This window comes from Alternaria alternata (assembly GCF_001642055.1).
Source record: "Alternaria alternata strain SRC1lrK2f unplaced genomic scaffold CC77scaffold_37, whole genome shotgun sequence".
Classification (NCBI taxonomy): domain Eukaryota; kingdom Fungi; phylum Ascomycota; class Dothideomycetes; order Pleosporales; family Pleosporaceae; genus Alternaria; species Alternaria alternata.
The window spans coordinates 88541-103300 of record NW_017306226.1 but is presented as its reverse complement, the minus strand read 5'-3'; the positions used below and the strand labels follow the sequence as shown (position 1 = coordinate 103300).

Genomic DNA, 14760 nt, shown 5'->3' with positions numbered 1-14760 from the left:
GGCCGATTGTGCCTCGGTTAATCCGATCGGCTATGAGATCACCGGCCTCGTCTCCTCACCAACCACCTACATAGAGCAAGGTGCCAGGAACAAAGGCACCCCCGGTCTCATCTCCACTCCAGATCAGTAATCCCCTTTTGACTTCTGCAATAATCCAACCAGCCATGGCTCAGCCGAAGATTACCCTTTACGTTGACATTGTCAGCCCGTTTGCTTACATTGCTTTCTACATCTTGAAAGTAAGTTGCTTTACCATGTGTCCTACGTAAATCCAGATTTTTGTGCTAGAATCATGCACTACAGTACTAACAAGAGCATTCCGAGTAGAACTCAAAGGTTTTTAAGCAGGTTGAGGTGACGTATGTGCCTATTCTGCTTGGGGGGTTGATGAAGGTCTGCGAGAATACACCACCATTGAGGATAAAAAGTATGTCGGATCTCCCCTTCTCTTGAAAGAGCAGCTTAGCTTGGCCACAGTAAGGGGGAAGCGCAACACGAAAGAAAAAGATACAACAAACGGCTCACCTGGTGGACCATCATCGGAGTCACCGTCATTGCAACTGCTTATCTTACCATCTAACACACCCAATCAGACAAGGACAAATGGATAAACACAGAGCGTCAGCGCCTATCCACTCACTTTAACGTCCCCATCTCGCAAGATACTCCACCTGGCTTCCCCATCAACACACTGCCTATCCAACGCGCCCTAGTTTCCCTCTCTCTGTCGCATCCCCAAGCCCTTGAACAAGCCATCGCCCTGTTTTACGAAAACTTCTGGGCAAAATGGAATGATCCAATCAAGCCGGAGAACCTGCTTGCTATTCTCGCAGTTGCCTTGGGTAGTGAGGAGGAGGCAAGCAAGGTGCTAGAGAGGACCAAGACGGAGGAGGTGAAGAAGGTGCTAGGTGGGAATACGACCAAGGCGTTTGAGGATGGGGCTTTTGGCCTGCCTTGGTTTGTTGCTACGAATGAAAAGGGGGAGACTGAGGGATTTTGGGGCGTTGATCATATGGGGCTGATGTGTGATCATTTGGGAATCAAGAGGCCGGAAAGTAGGGAATGGCGCTCGTTGTTGTAGAGTAAGACGTTCTCTGGGCGGACATGTGAATGGATACTGTTCAATCCCGCGCCTTTTACGACGGCTTCTGATGGACCACAGCGGCCGACTCCTTTTTTTACTGCTAACGATGAAGCGATGCCCTTAATGGCCACGACGCTAGCCTTGAAGGACATAAGAAGGATTTCGGTGTTTCTAGTGACGAGGCCTTTCCCTCCTTTCACTTTGTGTATCTGGGTTTGAGACCTGCGAGCGTTAGCGCATAGCAAGGGTATGAACCACTGAGCTCGGAATCTCCAGACCACCACTCGGTTGCGTCAAGTATTATCATGCGACAGCAAGATCTAGGCGGGTCTTGACTGCATTATCGCGAACGGAACTGTCATCTTGCGCAATACCTGACTGTAAGTTGGCGGCCCGTGAGCGCACTACCATTAACGTTTTATTCTATAATCGTTATTCATTCTTCCTGATATCAGAAAGCACAGATACTTTCTCGGGAGCTTTTCTAGAGCACTCGCGAAGCTACTTCGCCAGCTAAATTCACTGCCTTCAACTCTTCTCAATGGTCTTTACCACCCACATTCATTTTCTCAACCACCTCTCCAATTCTCTTTCAAGATGGATTACTATCGACGGAACGAACTTCCCGAGACAGTCAAGCGTTACAAAACGTATACCGAACAGTTTCAGGCATGGCTGCTCAAGACGGGAATTCAGCGCGGCGTGGAACTCGCAAATATAGTCGCAGACCAGGCTAAGAAGAAAAAGAGCAAAAAGGGCTACAGAATACCACTACAAGAGCAGGAGCAACTCGTCAACGCCATCACTGCTACAAGCGTTCCACTTGCCGACACCTCCGGTATCAACGACCTCGAAGATGCCATCCGCTCCAGGAGAGAGGTGACGCAATACCACAAACACAACAACACGGCGGATTTGGGTCACGAATACTTCAGCGGGAGCCTAGAGACGCTCATGGCGTCGTTGAAAGTTCTCGTTCCTGGAATGAACAAAGCTCGAAATCGCAAGAATGACACGCCCACATTCGTGTTCATTCAGCTTCCCACTGGTCCCAAGACAAGCCAAGATGAACAAGACGACTTGCTTAAGAAAATGCGGGAACAGGACCAATGCGACATCGAGAGTGATGGTCAGCAGCAACAAACTCCGACATCCAGGACGAAGAAGAAGGCACCAATATCAGAGACAAATCCGCTGACTGCAGAGGAAGAGCAGCTGCGCCGCGAATTCCTTATACTCTGCTTTCTCTACACTTTCAACCGCATACGAGATGTCCTCTACGAGATTTGGGTGCTCTACCACAAGGGCCTTGTCAATGCGATCACAGCAGCGTTGGTATCAGACCTGGCTCAGGACCAAATGAACCAAAATGTCAAGTCACTCGTGGAAGAGCTTGATCTGCTACCTGGAGAATTGGCCATACTCATCCACCAACTTTTCAACAAAACCAAAGCTGCTCTTGAGACTGGGGCGCAAAATTCTGCGACACTACCTGCTGAAAAGGTATTGCGCCACCTGTTCGGTCTGGATGCTGCTGCTTTGATCAAAACCTACATTACGAAGACATACCCAACAGAGGATAGTGCTGACGAAGATATACGAGAGCATCCTCTCATGCTCTTCTTGAAGTTCTTCGACGTCATTCGCAAGGGCGGTCTCAAACTTCCTAAGTGGGATCACTTTACTGAAGAGATGTTATTGCACCAGAGTACATCACAGGACTACCTGCCGTTCGGCTTGGCCATTGTCCTTGACATCCAGGAAGCTGTACGTGAGGACTACCGTCGGATGTTACGCGACCTTACCGAGCACGGTTTGGATATCGCTAGATGTATCCGTTATCATGTCGATTACGAGGATCGCATGTGGGCCAAGGGCACAAAGCCAGATTACATGTGCAAAGAAGAGATTAAATTTAGCACCATCCTTCTCAATCCTCTAGACAGGCTGTTGGAGTGGCTACAAGAGCTTTTGAACTCTCAAGAAAAGCCAATGACTGCTAGCATCTTCATCACTGTCCACTCGACGCTCGCAGGACTCTCTATGTGGCACTTTAACTCTATCTATCATCATACTGCGATTGCTAAGATACAATGGTTCATTCATGGTATGGCCCATCTATACAACGCCGCCTGCCAGATGGGTGGTCTGGAGATTCTATGGTCAGACCTGGACTACCTGATCATGATATATGGGGCCAAGGTTATGTTCCGGGGTGATCCACCTACTCACCCTAACGACTTCCTCAACCGCTATCTCCTCTCGGGCAACACTAGCAGTCGCGTTATGGCTTCAGACTTCCGTCACACGTCCGAATTTCTACCTCAAGTCTCGAGAGAACTTGGTGCCAAGCGTGGTTTGCAACCCGAATTGTCTTTGGAAGCCAAAATCTGCGACTACTACGATTCAGATGCGGACAACGATCGTTGGCTGAGGCGTCACGCAGTCTTTAACTACCTCTATCGACAAAGCGAGGATACCGACAAGACACCAGATGATGACTGTCAGGAAGCTACTCAAGATAGGAAGGGCCTACGAGATACATTCGCGAACCTAGCGGCCAATATCGCGCCTCCAAAGCCAAGGCGAAAAGGAAAGAGCAAATCCAGGGTACACAGACCCGACTTCGACAAGCAAGATGAGACCCACGCCAAACTCTTCGGTACAATGAAATCAGAACTACGAGAGAACGAGGTGCACAGTAATTTCGACTTCCTTTCCTTTTACCGCCGCGCTTACGACCTCGTTCTGCGTATCCGTAAGGAAGTGCTGATGAGTGATCAAGTCCAGCGCTTCCGCGCCGAAGACATGAATGCTGATCCAGATCCCCCTAACTTTCAACTGATAACTGATCTCTTCCGCGCGCTTCAAATCGATCCAAAAACTAAGAAAGGAGAGGAAGCGGAAGCTGAGGAAGGTGCTGGGTATCAGCTGTCTACCAAGGTCGTGCCGTTGAAACAGATTCGACGTGTCGCGGAGATGATCCAGGATTTAACTCGTAGTGAAGGTGATGTGGAGTTGAAGCGCGCGAAGTTGCGGGTCAAGGGAGATTGGGAGGGTCTCAAGGCTTCGTATGCTGCTGAAGAGGCGGGCAGGGACACATCTACCGTCGACGACACCGTCGCTCAAGTTGAGAAGGTGGTGCTCAAAACTGCTGACGACAATGTCGATTCCAGTACTACTCTGCGTAATGACGACGGCGATCATCGAGTCAAGCACAAGTTTGAGGCAGATGGAGACTCAGTAGATGATCCACAGTATACGCCTGGCAACCAGCTCACAGGAACAGACCATTCAAATAACAATCTGGGAGGCATGTTAAACAAGCCGGCAACTACAGCAATTATAGATGTCATCGGAACTCAGAACGGTAGGGTTTCATTACACAAGGAAAACGGAAAGAAAGGCGTCAAGCGCAAGCACAAAGCAGATGAAGACACCGAGAACGGCCCAGCCTATACTCCTAGCCTATGCGAGCAGATCAGCGATCCTGTATATGGCACCATCTCTCAATACGCCCTCGCCCTCTCCCTCTATGCTGGCAAATTAAGGCAAGGCCAACCTTCAAACGACCCAACCCAACAGATCATCAGTACCACAGACTCAACTTCTCTGGCAATACCCTCACCTAACGACCAACGTAACAACCAACTCAACGTCGCAGAACCCACGGTTCGCTCACCACTTGCCATCAAGCGCAAAATCATGACAAGAAGAACATACCATTACAAAACCTACTCTAGTACCACACCCCGGAAATCCCACACGACCGCATTCCATCCTTGCCGTACGTCCAAGAAGACCAAAATAGTAGCTCTATCCCAGCCGCGCAGAGGCTACTATCGTCGTCTCACCAGCACTACTAATAAACGCCATGTCGCTTTTCGCTGCTTCGCTCGATGCAGTATGGCTCGGGCGCTGTGTGGCCAACAGACTCGCGTACAGAGGCAGATGGCGATTGCTATTGCGGAACTGAAGAAGAGAGCTAGATGGGATTCGGCAGAGTTGAAGAAGGTGTGGTTGAGCATTAGGGACGGGAAGTTGGGCAGGGTTTGGGATACTGATAGTAATGCCAGTTCGGACTAAAGGTGGTGAGGGGTAGTAGATAGGGGATGATGAATTGAAGAGCCCAAGCTCAGGTTGGTAAGGAGTGGCAGCGTTGAGGTAGCACGACATTGCGATCAGGTCCAGTGACGACGCCACAGTAATGATACAACACTTCATGAAAAATCATCTAGAATTATACATACTGACATGCATTGGACCGACTCCCGATCCCACCTCGCACCTTCCTATTCCTCCCGTCCAGCTCACATCCATCACCCCATACTCAAACCTCGAACATCTTTGTAGTACTGACATTAATCCGACTCCACGCCTGCCCCCTTCTCAACGCCTCCAAGAACTTCGCCGGCCAATAAACATGATACAAGACGAAGAAAGGTACTGGATCCTCAAACAAATACGTCCCATCCTTCCACCCCACAACATGACTCCAAAATGTCGCTAGATCATTGAACGCACTCTGCAGCGTTGTCGCACCGAATAAGAGATCGAGAAGTGGCAGGATGACAAAAGATACAAGGTCATGTCCGATCCAGTAATAACTGTACGTTGGGGTGCGAGGAAAAACAGGGCCAGGCTTGTTTTTGGAGGTCAATGGGTTAGGACTGTTGAAGATGGAAAGATATGCTTCCGCCATTTCGGGCGTCTGCTCAAAGAGCACGACAGCCGTATGAGCACGGGGGTTAGATTCAATAGGGTAGAACTTCGCAGCCGCACCCTTGTCGTCGTTCTCGACTAGAAAGTCAAAACTCAGATGACCTGTAAAGGTTTCGCCACCGTCTTTGCACACACGCTCGGTGAATTCGAGCATCTTTTTGCTGAGGGGGGAGGAGGCTGGTAGCGGTTCGTAGTGCATGAGGAGTTCTAGGCTGGGGCAGCTAGTAAAGGCCTTTACTTTGCCGCGGATGACGAGTGCATGTGTGCAGTACTCGTTTCCCTTGATGAATTGTTGGAGTTGGAATGGGTTTTCCTTGCTAATATTGAGAGAGTGAATGTATTGCGCTGTTGCATCCGGTGTCTTGAAGGGGAGGAGGGTCATCATGTTGTTTCGCGCCTTGTCGTCCACTCCGATGGGTTTCATGATGAATTGTCGCCTGGGTGCTGTTCTCCCAGATTTTGTCGGGGTTCTGTGAAGCTCTCCCATGAGCACATCGAGGGCTTCCCCTGGGTGGGTGCAGCGGTGCGATTCTGGGATTGGCAGACCGAGCGATTCGATATAGTCGATGAATTTGTCCTTCTCGTGGAACTTTTCGACCACATCTTCCCGGAACTGGACGGCTTCAAACTTGCGGCCTTGTTCTTTGGCCTGCTTTTCTGCTAAGCGGACGACTTGACCGTCTTCTACGGCTGCGACGACGCTGGAGCAGCTGATCCATAAGTCGACTTTCTCGCGCTGGATGATGGAGAGGATGGAATCAATATATGGCTCCGCATCGTCGCCACTTGGTGTGTCCAGACGGTAGTATTTTGCAATAGCGTTGGAGAAGCGACCTGGTGATAGAGCAGAGATGTCGGCGCCGATGATGCGATGTGGTGTATGCTGAGACAAATTGCGCGCAATAGTAAGGCTCTTGGTCATCGACACTCCTGTGACAAGAATAGTTTTCCGTCTCCGTGCCGCTGCAACATGCTGCTTATCCTCCTTGGAAAACGTTGCATTGCGCTGTCCATGGAGTTTCGACACTGCAAGACCAACCAACACCAGCGCTGCCGAGAGAGGCGCGCAAACAGCGCTCAGAGCCAGTAGAAGCACATTCTTCCACACATGGCTATAGTAAAATGGCAACACCACCGAATCCTTCTTTCCTTCCGCCATTGCCATTGTCTTTTCCTTGTTGCTGCTTGATGAAAATGAGCAGCTCGTGACCTCGGCACTTGTTCTCGCGCAGTCTTCACCGTTTAGAAGTTTCCCAACACACCACCAACGGCGCTACCTTATCAAAAGTAAGACCGAGGAACGACTTAATTGCCCCTGCAAAAAAGGTGCAGGCTGCACTGCAATGCAAACTGCAAGTAAGTAGAATTTAGTGGGCAGTAAACAGACGGCTCGTAGTCACGCAACCCGTTCTTGCATAGGCGAGGTGATTGATGTGCGTGCGGCTGCGTTCGCCCAGACAAAGTTGTTGGCCTTGGAGTGCTGGCTCTGCACGACTAGTCTCGACGTCATCGTTACTTCACTCATGTACGACATTGCGGAACACTAGGAACTCCACGATCCTGTTTACGATCTGTATATAGTAGATCCTGATTTTGGGACAATGATCTGGCCGCGATCGGCAGATGGATGTTGAGGGGCTTGTACCGCGGATGCAGGGTGCGTGGGGTTCATGTTTGTTTATTCGAATGCAACGTGTCATGCTATTTTCTCGACATCCCGCACAATATGTGCAATACGGTTTCGCAAAGATGGATCGACAAATGCTTTCAAATGTAGATTCAATTGTTTATTGCATTGATTTGTGCTGTCATTGAAGCCTTGACGGTAGCTATCCTGCTGGTCTGTGGTCGGGTACCATGCCCATGTCTGAGTCGTTCAGGACCCACCAGCGCTGAAACTTGCGATTCATAGAGATTATTACGCGTATCCGACTATTGATGATGCTTCCATCTAACCAACGCATCGTGTAATCTCGATACCATCCTGTGCTAGTCAGTAAATGCTTGCAAAGCGTCGTCTGTGTTTGAACTCACAGGTACACCAGTCGGCTCAAAGCTGTTTACCAGCTTGCTCTCATACTTGAGATTTGGGTTGCCCTTGCTCTCGCTGAACTTGGCCTTGCCATATCGCTTCTCGTACATCTTGACATTCGTCTCGGCAATGCCGCTGAGGTTTGTCTGCCCACCCTCTCCTGCTTCCTTGACCTTCTCCTCAACGCTCGACCTGACATACTTCAAGTATGGCGGGTTTCCGGGCTTGATGACATTGTCCGCTGCCAGCACAGAGCCCTTGGTGATCAGGCCAAGTTCCTCGCAAAGCTTCAGATCTGTGGTGTAGGCTGGCTTGTAGTGGTCCAGGAACATGAGATCGACGTGTTTGAGTTGGCCTGATGCGGCCAGTCGTGCGATACCCTCGTCGCTTGAGCCTACGACTACTTTGACAAGGTCGGTGAGGCCTGCAAGATCGACCAAGGACATGATGACAGCCGCGAAAGCGGGGTCACGCTCAAAGCTGAAGTATCGCTCACCACCTGCTTTGCGTACTGCATCTGCGAAGAGAATGCAGGAGTAGCCTACATAGCCGCCGAGTTCTACCTGCGAGGTGTTAGAAACGTAGAATCGAGTTCGACAAGTCTCGTACCATGGTATTTGGCTTTACTTCCGCAATCAAATCTGTTACGATACGGCCCTTGTCCTCCCCGACGTTCATGAGATACTTCTTCGTGCGGCCATATTCGTCAATGGCAGCCAGAACGTTTTCTGGCGATCCTCGTATCTTCTCGATGTTGGGGTGCGAGTAGACGAAGTGCAGGAGCTCAATTTCTCGCCCATCGTCGAAGAAGGCACCCTCTTCCTCTTGCGCTGCATAGGCTTTGCTTTGATCGAAACTACCCATTGTTGCTGTTGTTCAATGGTAGTATGAAATTGTGCGGGCAGCCGTGAGCTCGACGCGTCCAAGCTGCTAGAGAGTGCCCCTCAACGCGTGTGGTTTAGTGCGGGGCTGTGGTCAGTAATGACGAAATACATGCAGGAACGTGTACGACGAGTGGCGCTTGGTTCGGTCGACCGTTTTAGCACGGATCCCGCTTCCGTGGAGTCGTTCTAGATGTCACTCCTTATGTTAGCACATTAGCAATTGACTTTCTGCAAATTGCTTTTTCTACAAAACCTCTTTACTGAGGGTGGGATGCCAATGTGTGTCAGACGCCATATCCTGCCTGTTCGGTGCCACATCCCCGTGTACGCGTCAAGGCACCCTTGGCACAGGTTGAGGCGAGTTCATACTATACCATGTGGATACGCGACGCTCATGTGGGTCGGATCATTGGTGCATATACGGTTCTGTATAGTGTTGACGTTGAGTTGGATGTGGCTGTCGTCAACGATCTAGAGCTTTCTGCATCCGCTAGCCGACTATGGAGCCACAAAGACCTGCCATGACAACGTACGCTTACCTCTACCAGGCAATATACCTCAACGATCCTGGCTCCGCCAAACTCTATCTACCCGAAGCGGGAACTAGGATCGAAAAGATCCCCTCGAACGTCACATTTTTTTCCAGCTTGTCCCTGAACTGAGGGGTAAGAAAAGTGCCGTTGTATGGCTACCGGTACTGCACTATCAGCCCTGCGCGCATCGCAGCACATCTTTCGACTAGCTGGCAAATGAAAACTCTCCAACATATGCCACAGAACGTCAGCAATCGAATGATGGGAATCCTGAAGTGGAGATGAGGTGATTTCGATGATTGCCCCGCAGTTTTATGTAGTGTATCTCATCCTCTCCACAACGGGAGAGACTCCGTTGTTGGCACTAAATGGATTCGCGGCTTGTGCTACGCCGATTGCGTCCTTGGCCGAAGGAAAAATAGGATAGTTCTGCTTTGTCCAAGCCCGCAAAAACCCATGTTGCATGAGTAAAGTGCATATCCCATGTGCCGGAACCGGGTTTTACCGCTGGGAGGGCGCTGTTGTTGAAGTCATTTCATCATGGCTGGCCAGTAGGAGCCTAGTTTCGCTCGAAGTGAAGTGGTACCAAGTCCAAACAACAAGGGATCCACGAGTGGCCGCATCATGAACGAGAATAATGCGTATGGTTGACGTTTGTCTGGAGCGTTGCTGGCGTGCGAGAGCCAATGGAGGCGGAGCGTGTACCGCGAGCTATATGAGTAGTCCCAAACGACATCGGTCTGTCGACATTTATATAGGACAGCCGTGCCCGTACTTGACCCCGCAGAACTCAACGTATCTCATTTACACCTTTCAAACTCTTTTCACCATGTCAGACCTCAAAGCTTCCGTTGTCGAGACCAAGAACGGCTTCCATGTCGAGGGATACGAGAAGATCGAATATGACTTCACCTTCCTTGACGGCGTCTTCAACCCTGCCAACAACAACCTAGCCAAGTGCTATGAGCGTTGGGGCCGTTGCTTGGCCGTCATGGACTTGAACATCTACAACGTCTATGGCGATGAGATGCAAAAGTACTTCGACCACTACAACCTACCCTTGACGATTCACAAGACCATGATCGGCGAGAAGGCCAAGTCCATGGAGACTCTTCTCAGCATCGTTGACTCGATGACCGACTTTGGTATCATCCGCAAGGAGCCTGTACTTGTTGTCGTATGTTATCCAGTCTGATGATGGTGTTGAAGGATGCTAATATATCACAGGGCGGTGGTTTGGTGACTGATGTTGCTGGGTAAAAAATAGCTCTAAGGCACTCTGGCCTGACTGCGTTGTTAGAATGGAGTTAACTCGTGACCTTAGATTTGCTTGCGCCGCCTACCGAAGGAATACCAACTTCATCCGTATTCCCACCACTGTCATTGGCCTGATTGATGCTAGTGTCAGCATCAAGGTCGCCGTCAACTACGGCAACTACAAGAACCGTCTCGGAGCGTACCACGCCCCAATGCACACATTCCTCGATTTCTCGTTCTTGAAGACCCTACCGGAGGGTCAAGTACGAAACGGCTTTGCAGAGTTGATCAAGATCTCAACCTGCGCCCACAAGCCCACATTCGACTTGCTGGACAAGTACTGTGAGAAGCTAATCACTTCTCGATTCGGTCGTGAGGGTGATGACAAGGAGGTCCTCCAAGCAGCGGATGAGATCAACCGTGCTGGTATCCACGAGATGTTGAAACTCGAGACACCTAACCTTCACGAGATCGGTCTCGACCGTGTCATTGCCTATGGCCACACCTGGAGCCCGCTCCACGAGGTAAGGTTACCACACCTTGCGAATGTTGACTTTGCTAACTCATCCATAGCTATCGCCCAAGGTCCCACTTCGCCACGGCCATGCCATCTCTATCGACATGGCATACTCGGCAACATTGGCGAACCAGCGCGGTCTCCTCAGTGATGAGGAGCACAGGAGACTGTTGAACCTGTTCTCGAGGGCTGGTTTGTCCATGGACCACGAGCTGTTCGACGAGGACATGCTTGACAAGGCCACCAAGGCTATCCTGAAGACCCGTGATGGTCTGCTCCGTGCTGCCGTGCCTAACCCCATTGGTACCTGCGTATTCCTGAACGATGTCTCCGCCGAGGAGATGAACAAGGCTCTGCGACGACACAAGGAGCTGATGAAGGAGTACCCTCGCGAGGGTGCCGGTCTTGACGCGTTCGTCGATGCATCCGACACTGGATACACCATGAACGACAAGCCTATCGAGGACTCCATGCACGAGTCAAAGAAGACCATGAACGGTATGACCAACGGCGCCGTCAACGGTACCGCCAAGGGCCAGGCCAACGGTCCTCCCCAGGGCCTCCAGGAGGTCATGGCTAACGGGTATGAGAACGGATATAAGAACTAGAAAGTGACATAGCTGCGAATAAGTCCGACTAGGCAAGCACATGTCAGATGTTAGCGATGATTTGAACGTAAAAGTTCTTCTTTCAAGCGGCGATGCTGTCTCCCGTCATGGAGTGATAGATTGCGACATGCTTTATGCTCATCAGCTTCTCCGAAATGAAAAAAACATTTACTCAACACATTGTACTCTATAGCTCCCTGCATCGTGAATCATGTGATGATGGTTGGCTGTGTGTGGAAGTTTGCGGTGAATGCCTCGGTACTGCATCGAGCAGAGAGGACAAGCCTGCCATGCAACTGCTCAGTGTGCGTCCGCCGCTGCGCACTATCGCCGTCTGCAGTATTGTTGCTGCGTTATCAGGGTGCCGGTGTCGTTCTTCCGTCCCCTCGCCATTGCCCTCAGTCCTACCGCTGCTTGAATGTGCCCGTGCCCGCCACGCCAAAAACCCTTCTGCCCGTGCACTGGCTTGGCGGCCCCCACTCGTTGGTATAAAAACTCTGCGTCCCTCGTCCTCCTTTCTGGCTCTTTGATCAAAAAATACAAACGAACCCAGCCACGACTATCAGAACATCTTTGTCTTTTAGTTGCCAGTCACTACGGTGGCGTGGGGTCGGAGAGCGATACTCCTGTAGGAAGCTGCTTTCTCGTTGGGTCGTCTTCAGTGATGGCGATGAGTCTGCGGTGTCGATTTATTGGGAGGACATATATTTGTCTTGTGCACACTTTGACTTGAGTGAGGGGCGCGCAAGCCTGTCGCATAAGTGTGCTATGTTGCTTCGGGCTAGTCCCTGTGCAAAGTGCTTGAGAGTATCTCACGGCAGTCTCGCTATCGATTGCATTCGGATCTGAATAGGGCGGTGTTAGTTATAGGCCTCTATTCAGACCTTGACAATGCGAACTTGCGAAGAGAATTGAGCCATGTTCAAAAGGAAGTAACAAGTATCTGCACGCCGGCCACTGTAGTTCCTTGAGAAACACGGTCTAGTCATTAATGTCATTTGACTATTTTTTCTCGTTATCTATCATGCTCAAGTGTCATAATCGTAATGGCACCCATGTCTTTTGCATAAATCATCCGGCGGAATGCTCTAGCTTTCGTCAATCCATAGCCCTCTATGGAATCGCAACCTTTACATCGTCCTCGTACTCCACATCTTTGATGCCATCCTTCGTTATGACCTTGACCAGCACGCCCTTGAAATCGATCGGAAGACGTCGCTTGAGCTCCTCGGTGCACATGCGCATGATCTTCATGCCTTGTTCGTAGTCGATATCGGGATGGTGGTGCTTGTCGAGCAGGGAGAGACAGTAGTATCTGCAAGTGGTGTTAGCACAAGATGCTTAGATTTGGGACCATGCAGAAGAGCAGGGAGTGCTTCAGCAAAGACAGCAAGAGAGGAAACATACTGTGCGTATCCGTGTGCAGCATATGGCAGTGGTGCTTGACTCGCCAAGTAGTCGATCCAGTACAGTGTCGGCTTGTCGGCAATGGTATCGTATCCGCCCAACAGCAGGTTGACCGTGTAGGGTTTTCTTGACCGTAGCGCTGACGCCAGTTCTCCTCGGACGAAGTTGGCTGTTGCGGCAGGGGAAAGCTCCATGTTGTTGCGCATGGAGTATAATTGTACGTTTGCCTGGATGTACTCGGCGAATTGGACTGCATCGTTGTTAGCTACCGCCAAGTTATCGTGGCTTCTTCTTGCGTCATACCAGTGTCACCAGCCTCTCCAGAGAAAGCCATCAAGGTATGTGTGTTGAGTACTCGCGTCTTGTCGTCGGATGCCTTGAGGATGGTGGCGCCACGCATGGCGGCTTTGGAGGCGGCGATGAGGGTGAAATCCTTGCCGGTGATTCCTAGTAGGACCTCCCTGTACAGTGGTCAGTACTGGAGCAGGAGACGTCAAGGCGACTTACATTGTGATGAACTTGAAGTGGTGACGGTAAGTGTGTTGGAGGGCGACTTTCGTCGGGCTTGGAGAGTCTGGTGGGAGGGCGTATGAGCAGGCAGGTGACACGAGTCTTGTCCTACGAGCGAGTTGACGTAGTGGCGAGGACGGTATTGGTGTGGTTATACGGTGATGTTGAAGCCTCACGCGAAGGCAGCTCCCAGCGTCGCGGCCGCCGTACACATGAAGCTTGGGCCAGCTCGGGCTTGGCAGAACTGGACTTGAATGTGAACAGGCACGCCTGGAGTCGTGAACAAGAAGAGCTGTGTCCACTCAGACCTGTGCAATACCTCACAGCTTTGGCTCCATTCGGTTCGTGAACCATGTTCAATCAACTATTCGTCATTGACGACGATGTTTCATACCAGAACAGCCTGAGATGCGCGTCGCCTCTACTGCTAGCCCGCACCAACATGAACAAAGTACTTCACAATGCTGCTGTGCCCTCTACCGACCTGAACAGTCTTTTTTTTCTTTCTGTTGCGACGACCTGCCGTAATTCTTGGAAGCCCAAGGTAGATGTGCAATCTTCGCATGATACAAGAGATGGATGAATAGCCGTGATGATGCTCACAGGATACTCACGGTACCTTGCGAACCTGCAACATTGGCTACAGCTGCATGCAACAAACCAAACAGGTCAACGTTGTGTTGGGCTGGTTCTGCATCTACTCGAATCCTTCACCGGTGCCCATGAGAGCTACTGTTTCGCCTGGCTTGGCTGCGAAGACGTTGTATCGCACTTGTCTGACATTCCTTGGTATTTCCTCAAGGAGCGCTCTGAAGTTTTGAATCCCGCAGGAGAAGCTACCTTGGACGACGATCTCCCGTTCACAACGGACAGGGCCAAGGACTGCATGTATCACCGACATGTATCAATTGTATCCCACAGACCCCCAAACCAGCTTGCGCGTCGTCCCACTCGATGCTTTTGCGATAATGTTAATGCACACTTTTACAAAGAGGCCGTGGGTGGCTACCAATGAGGCGACGGCGTCATAGCGGGGCTGAATTCTGCTGAGCAACCCCTCCAAAACCTTGCTGGACTCTTAAGCTCTGGAACACCCCACCCAAACAAAACAACACCGACACTTGATCTTACACATACAACTAGTAAGTCGAATTTTCTGCTCGGCATCCTATCCGCGGCCGGACATTGCTGCCCGCGCATCCGGTC

The 14760-nt window shown here is 50.8% G+C and overlaps 6 protein-coding genes across 6 annotated transcripts; 3 read left to right on the top strand and 3 right to left on the bottom strand.

Moving 5' to 3' along the window:
• Positions 1-47: 47 nt before the first annotated feature.
• Positions 48-1081, top strand: CC77DRAFT_1100402 (2-hydroxychromene-2-carboxylate isomeras-like protein; the record flags this gene model as incomplete). The annotated part of the gene is made up of 3 exons (XM_018530068.1): positions 48-239; positions 328-427; positions 594-1081. Exons 1-3 carry the CDS (start codon positions 165-167, stop codon positions 1079-1081), a joined length of 663 nt encoding a protein of 220 aa, XP_018379271.1. The 5' UTR covers positions 48-164.
• A 525-nt stretch (positions 1082-1606) lies between these two features.
• CC77DRAFT_976353 (hypothetical protein) lies at positions 1607-4183 on the top strand (the record flags this gene model as incomplete). Its single annotated transcript, XM_018535940.1, has 1 exon — positions 1607-4183. A coding segment is annotated over exon 1 (2502 nt), but the record flags the coding sequence as incomplete, so codon positions are not given.
• Positions 4184-5255: 1072 nt separating this feature from the next.
• CC77DRAFT_1026267 (hypothetical protein) lies at positions 5256-7405 on the bottom strand. The gene has a single exon (XM_018526221.1). The coding sequence runs from the start codon at positions 6969-6971 to the stop codon at positions 5415-5417; it is 1557 nt and encodes a 518-aa protein (XP_018379269.1). The 5' UTR covers positions 6972-7405; the 3' UTR covers positions 5256-5414.
• Positions 7406-7757: 352 nt separating this feature from the next.
• Positions 7758-8702, bottom strand: CC77DRAFT_950113 (S-adenosyl-L-methionine-dependent methyltransferase; the record flags this gene model as incomplete). The annotated part of the gene is made up of 3 exons (XM_018535298.1): positions 7758-7790; positions 7841-8401; positions 8448-8702. 3 exons carry the CDS (start codon positions 8700-8702, stop codon positions 7758-7760), a joined length of 849 nt encoding a protein of 282 aa, XP_018379268.1.
• A 1382-nt stretch (positions 8703-10084) lies between these two features.
• Positions 10085-11637, top strand: CC77DRAFT_949959 (Dehydroquinate synthase-like protein; the record flags this gene model as incomplete). Its single annotated transcript, XM_018535289.1, has 4 exons — positions 10085-10432; positions 10483-10511; positions 10580-11036; positions 11086-11637. The coding sequence occupies 4 exons, from the start codon at positions 10085-10087 to the stop codon at positions 11635-11637; spliced, it is 1386 nt and encodes a 461-aa protein (XP_018379267.1).
• An 802-nt stretch (positions 11638-12439) lies between these two features.
• CC77DRAFT_585926 (N-terminal nucleophile aminohydrolase) lies at positions 12440-13849 on the bottom strand. Its single transcript, XM_018532370.1, has 4 exons — positions 13552-13849; positions 13348-13505; positions 13045-13294; positions 12440-12952 (listed from the first exon to the last, which is right to left on the bottom strand). Coding segments are annotated over exons 1-4 (612 nt in total). The 5' UTR covers positions 13554-13849; the 3' UTR covers positions 12440-12750.
• Between the last annotated feature and the right edge of the window lie 911 nt (positions 13850-14760).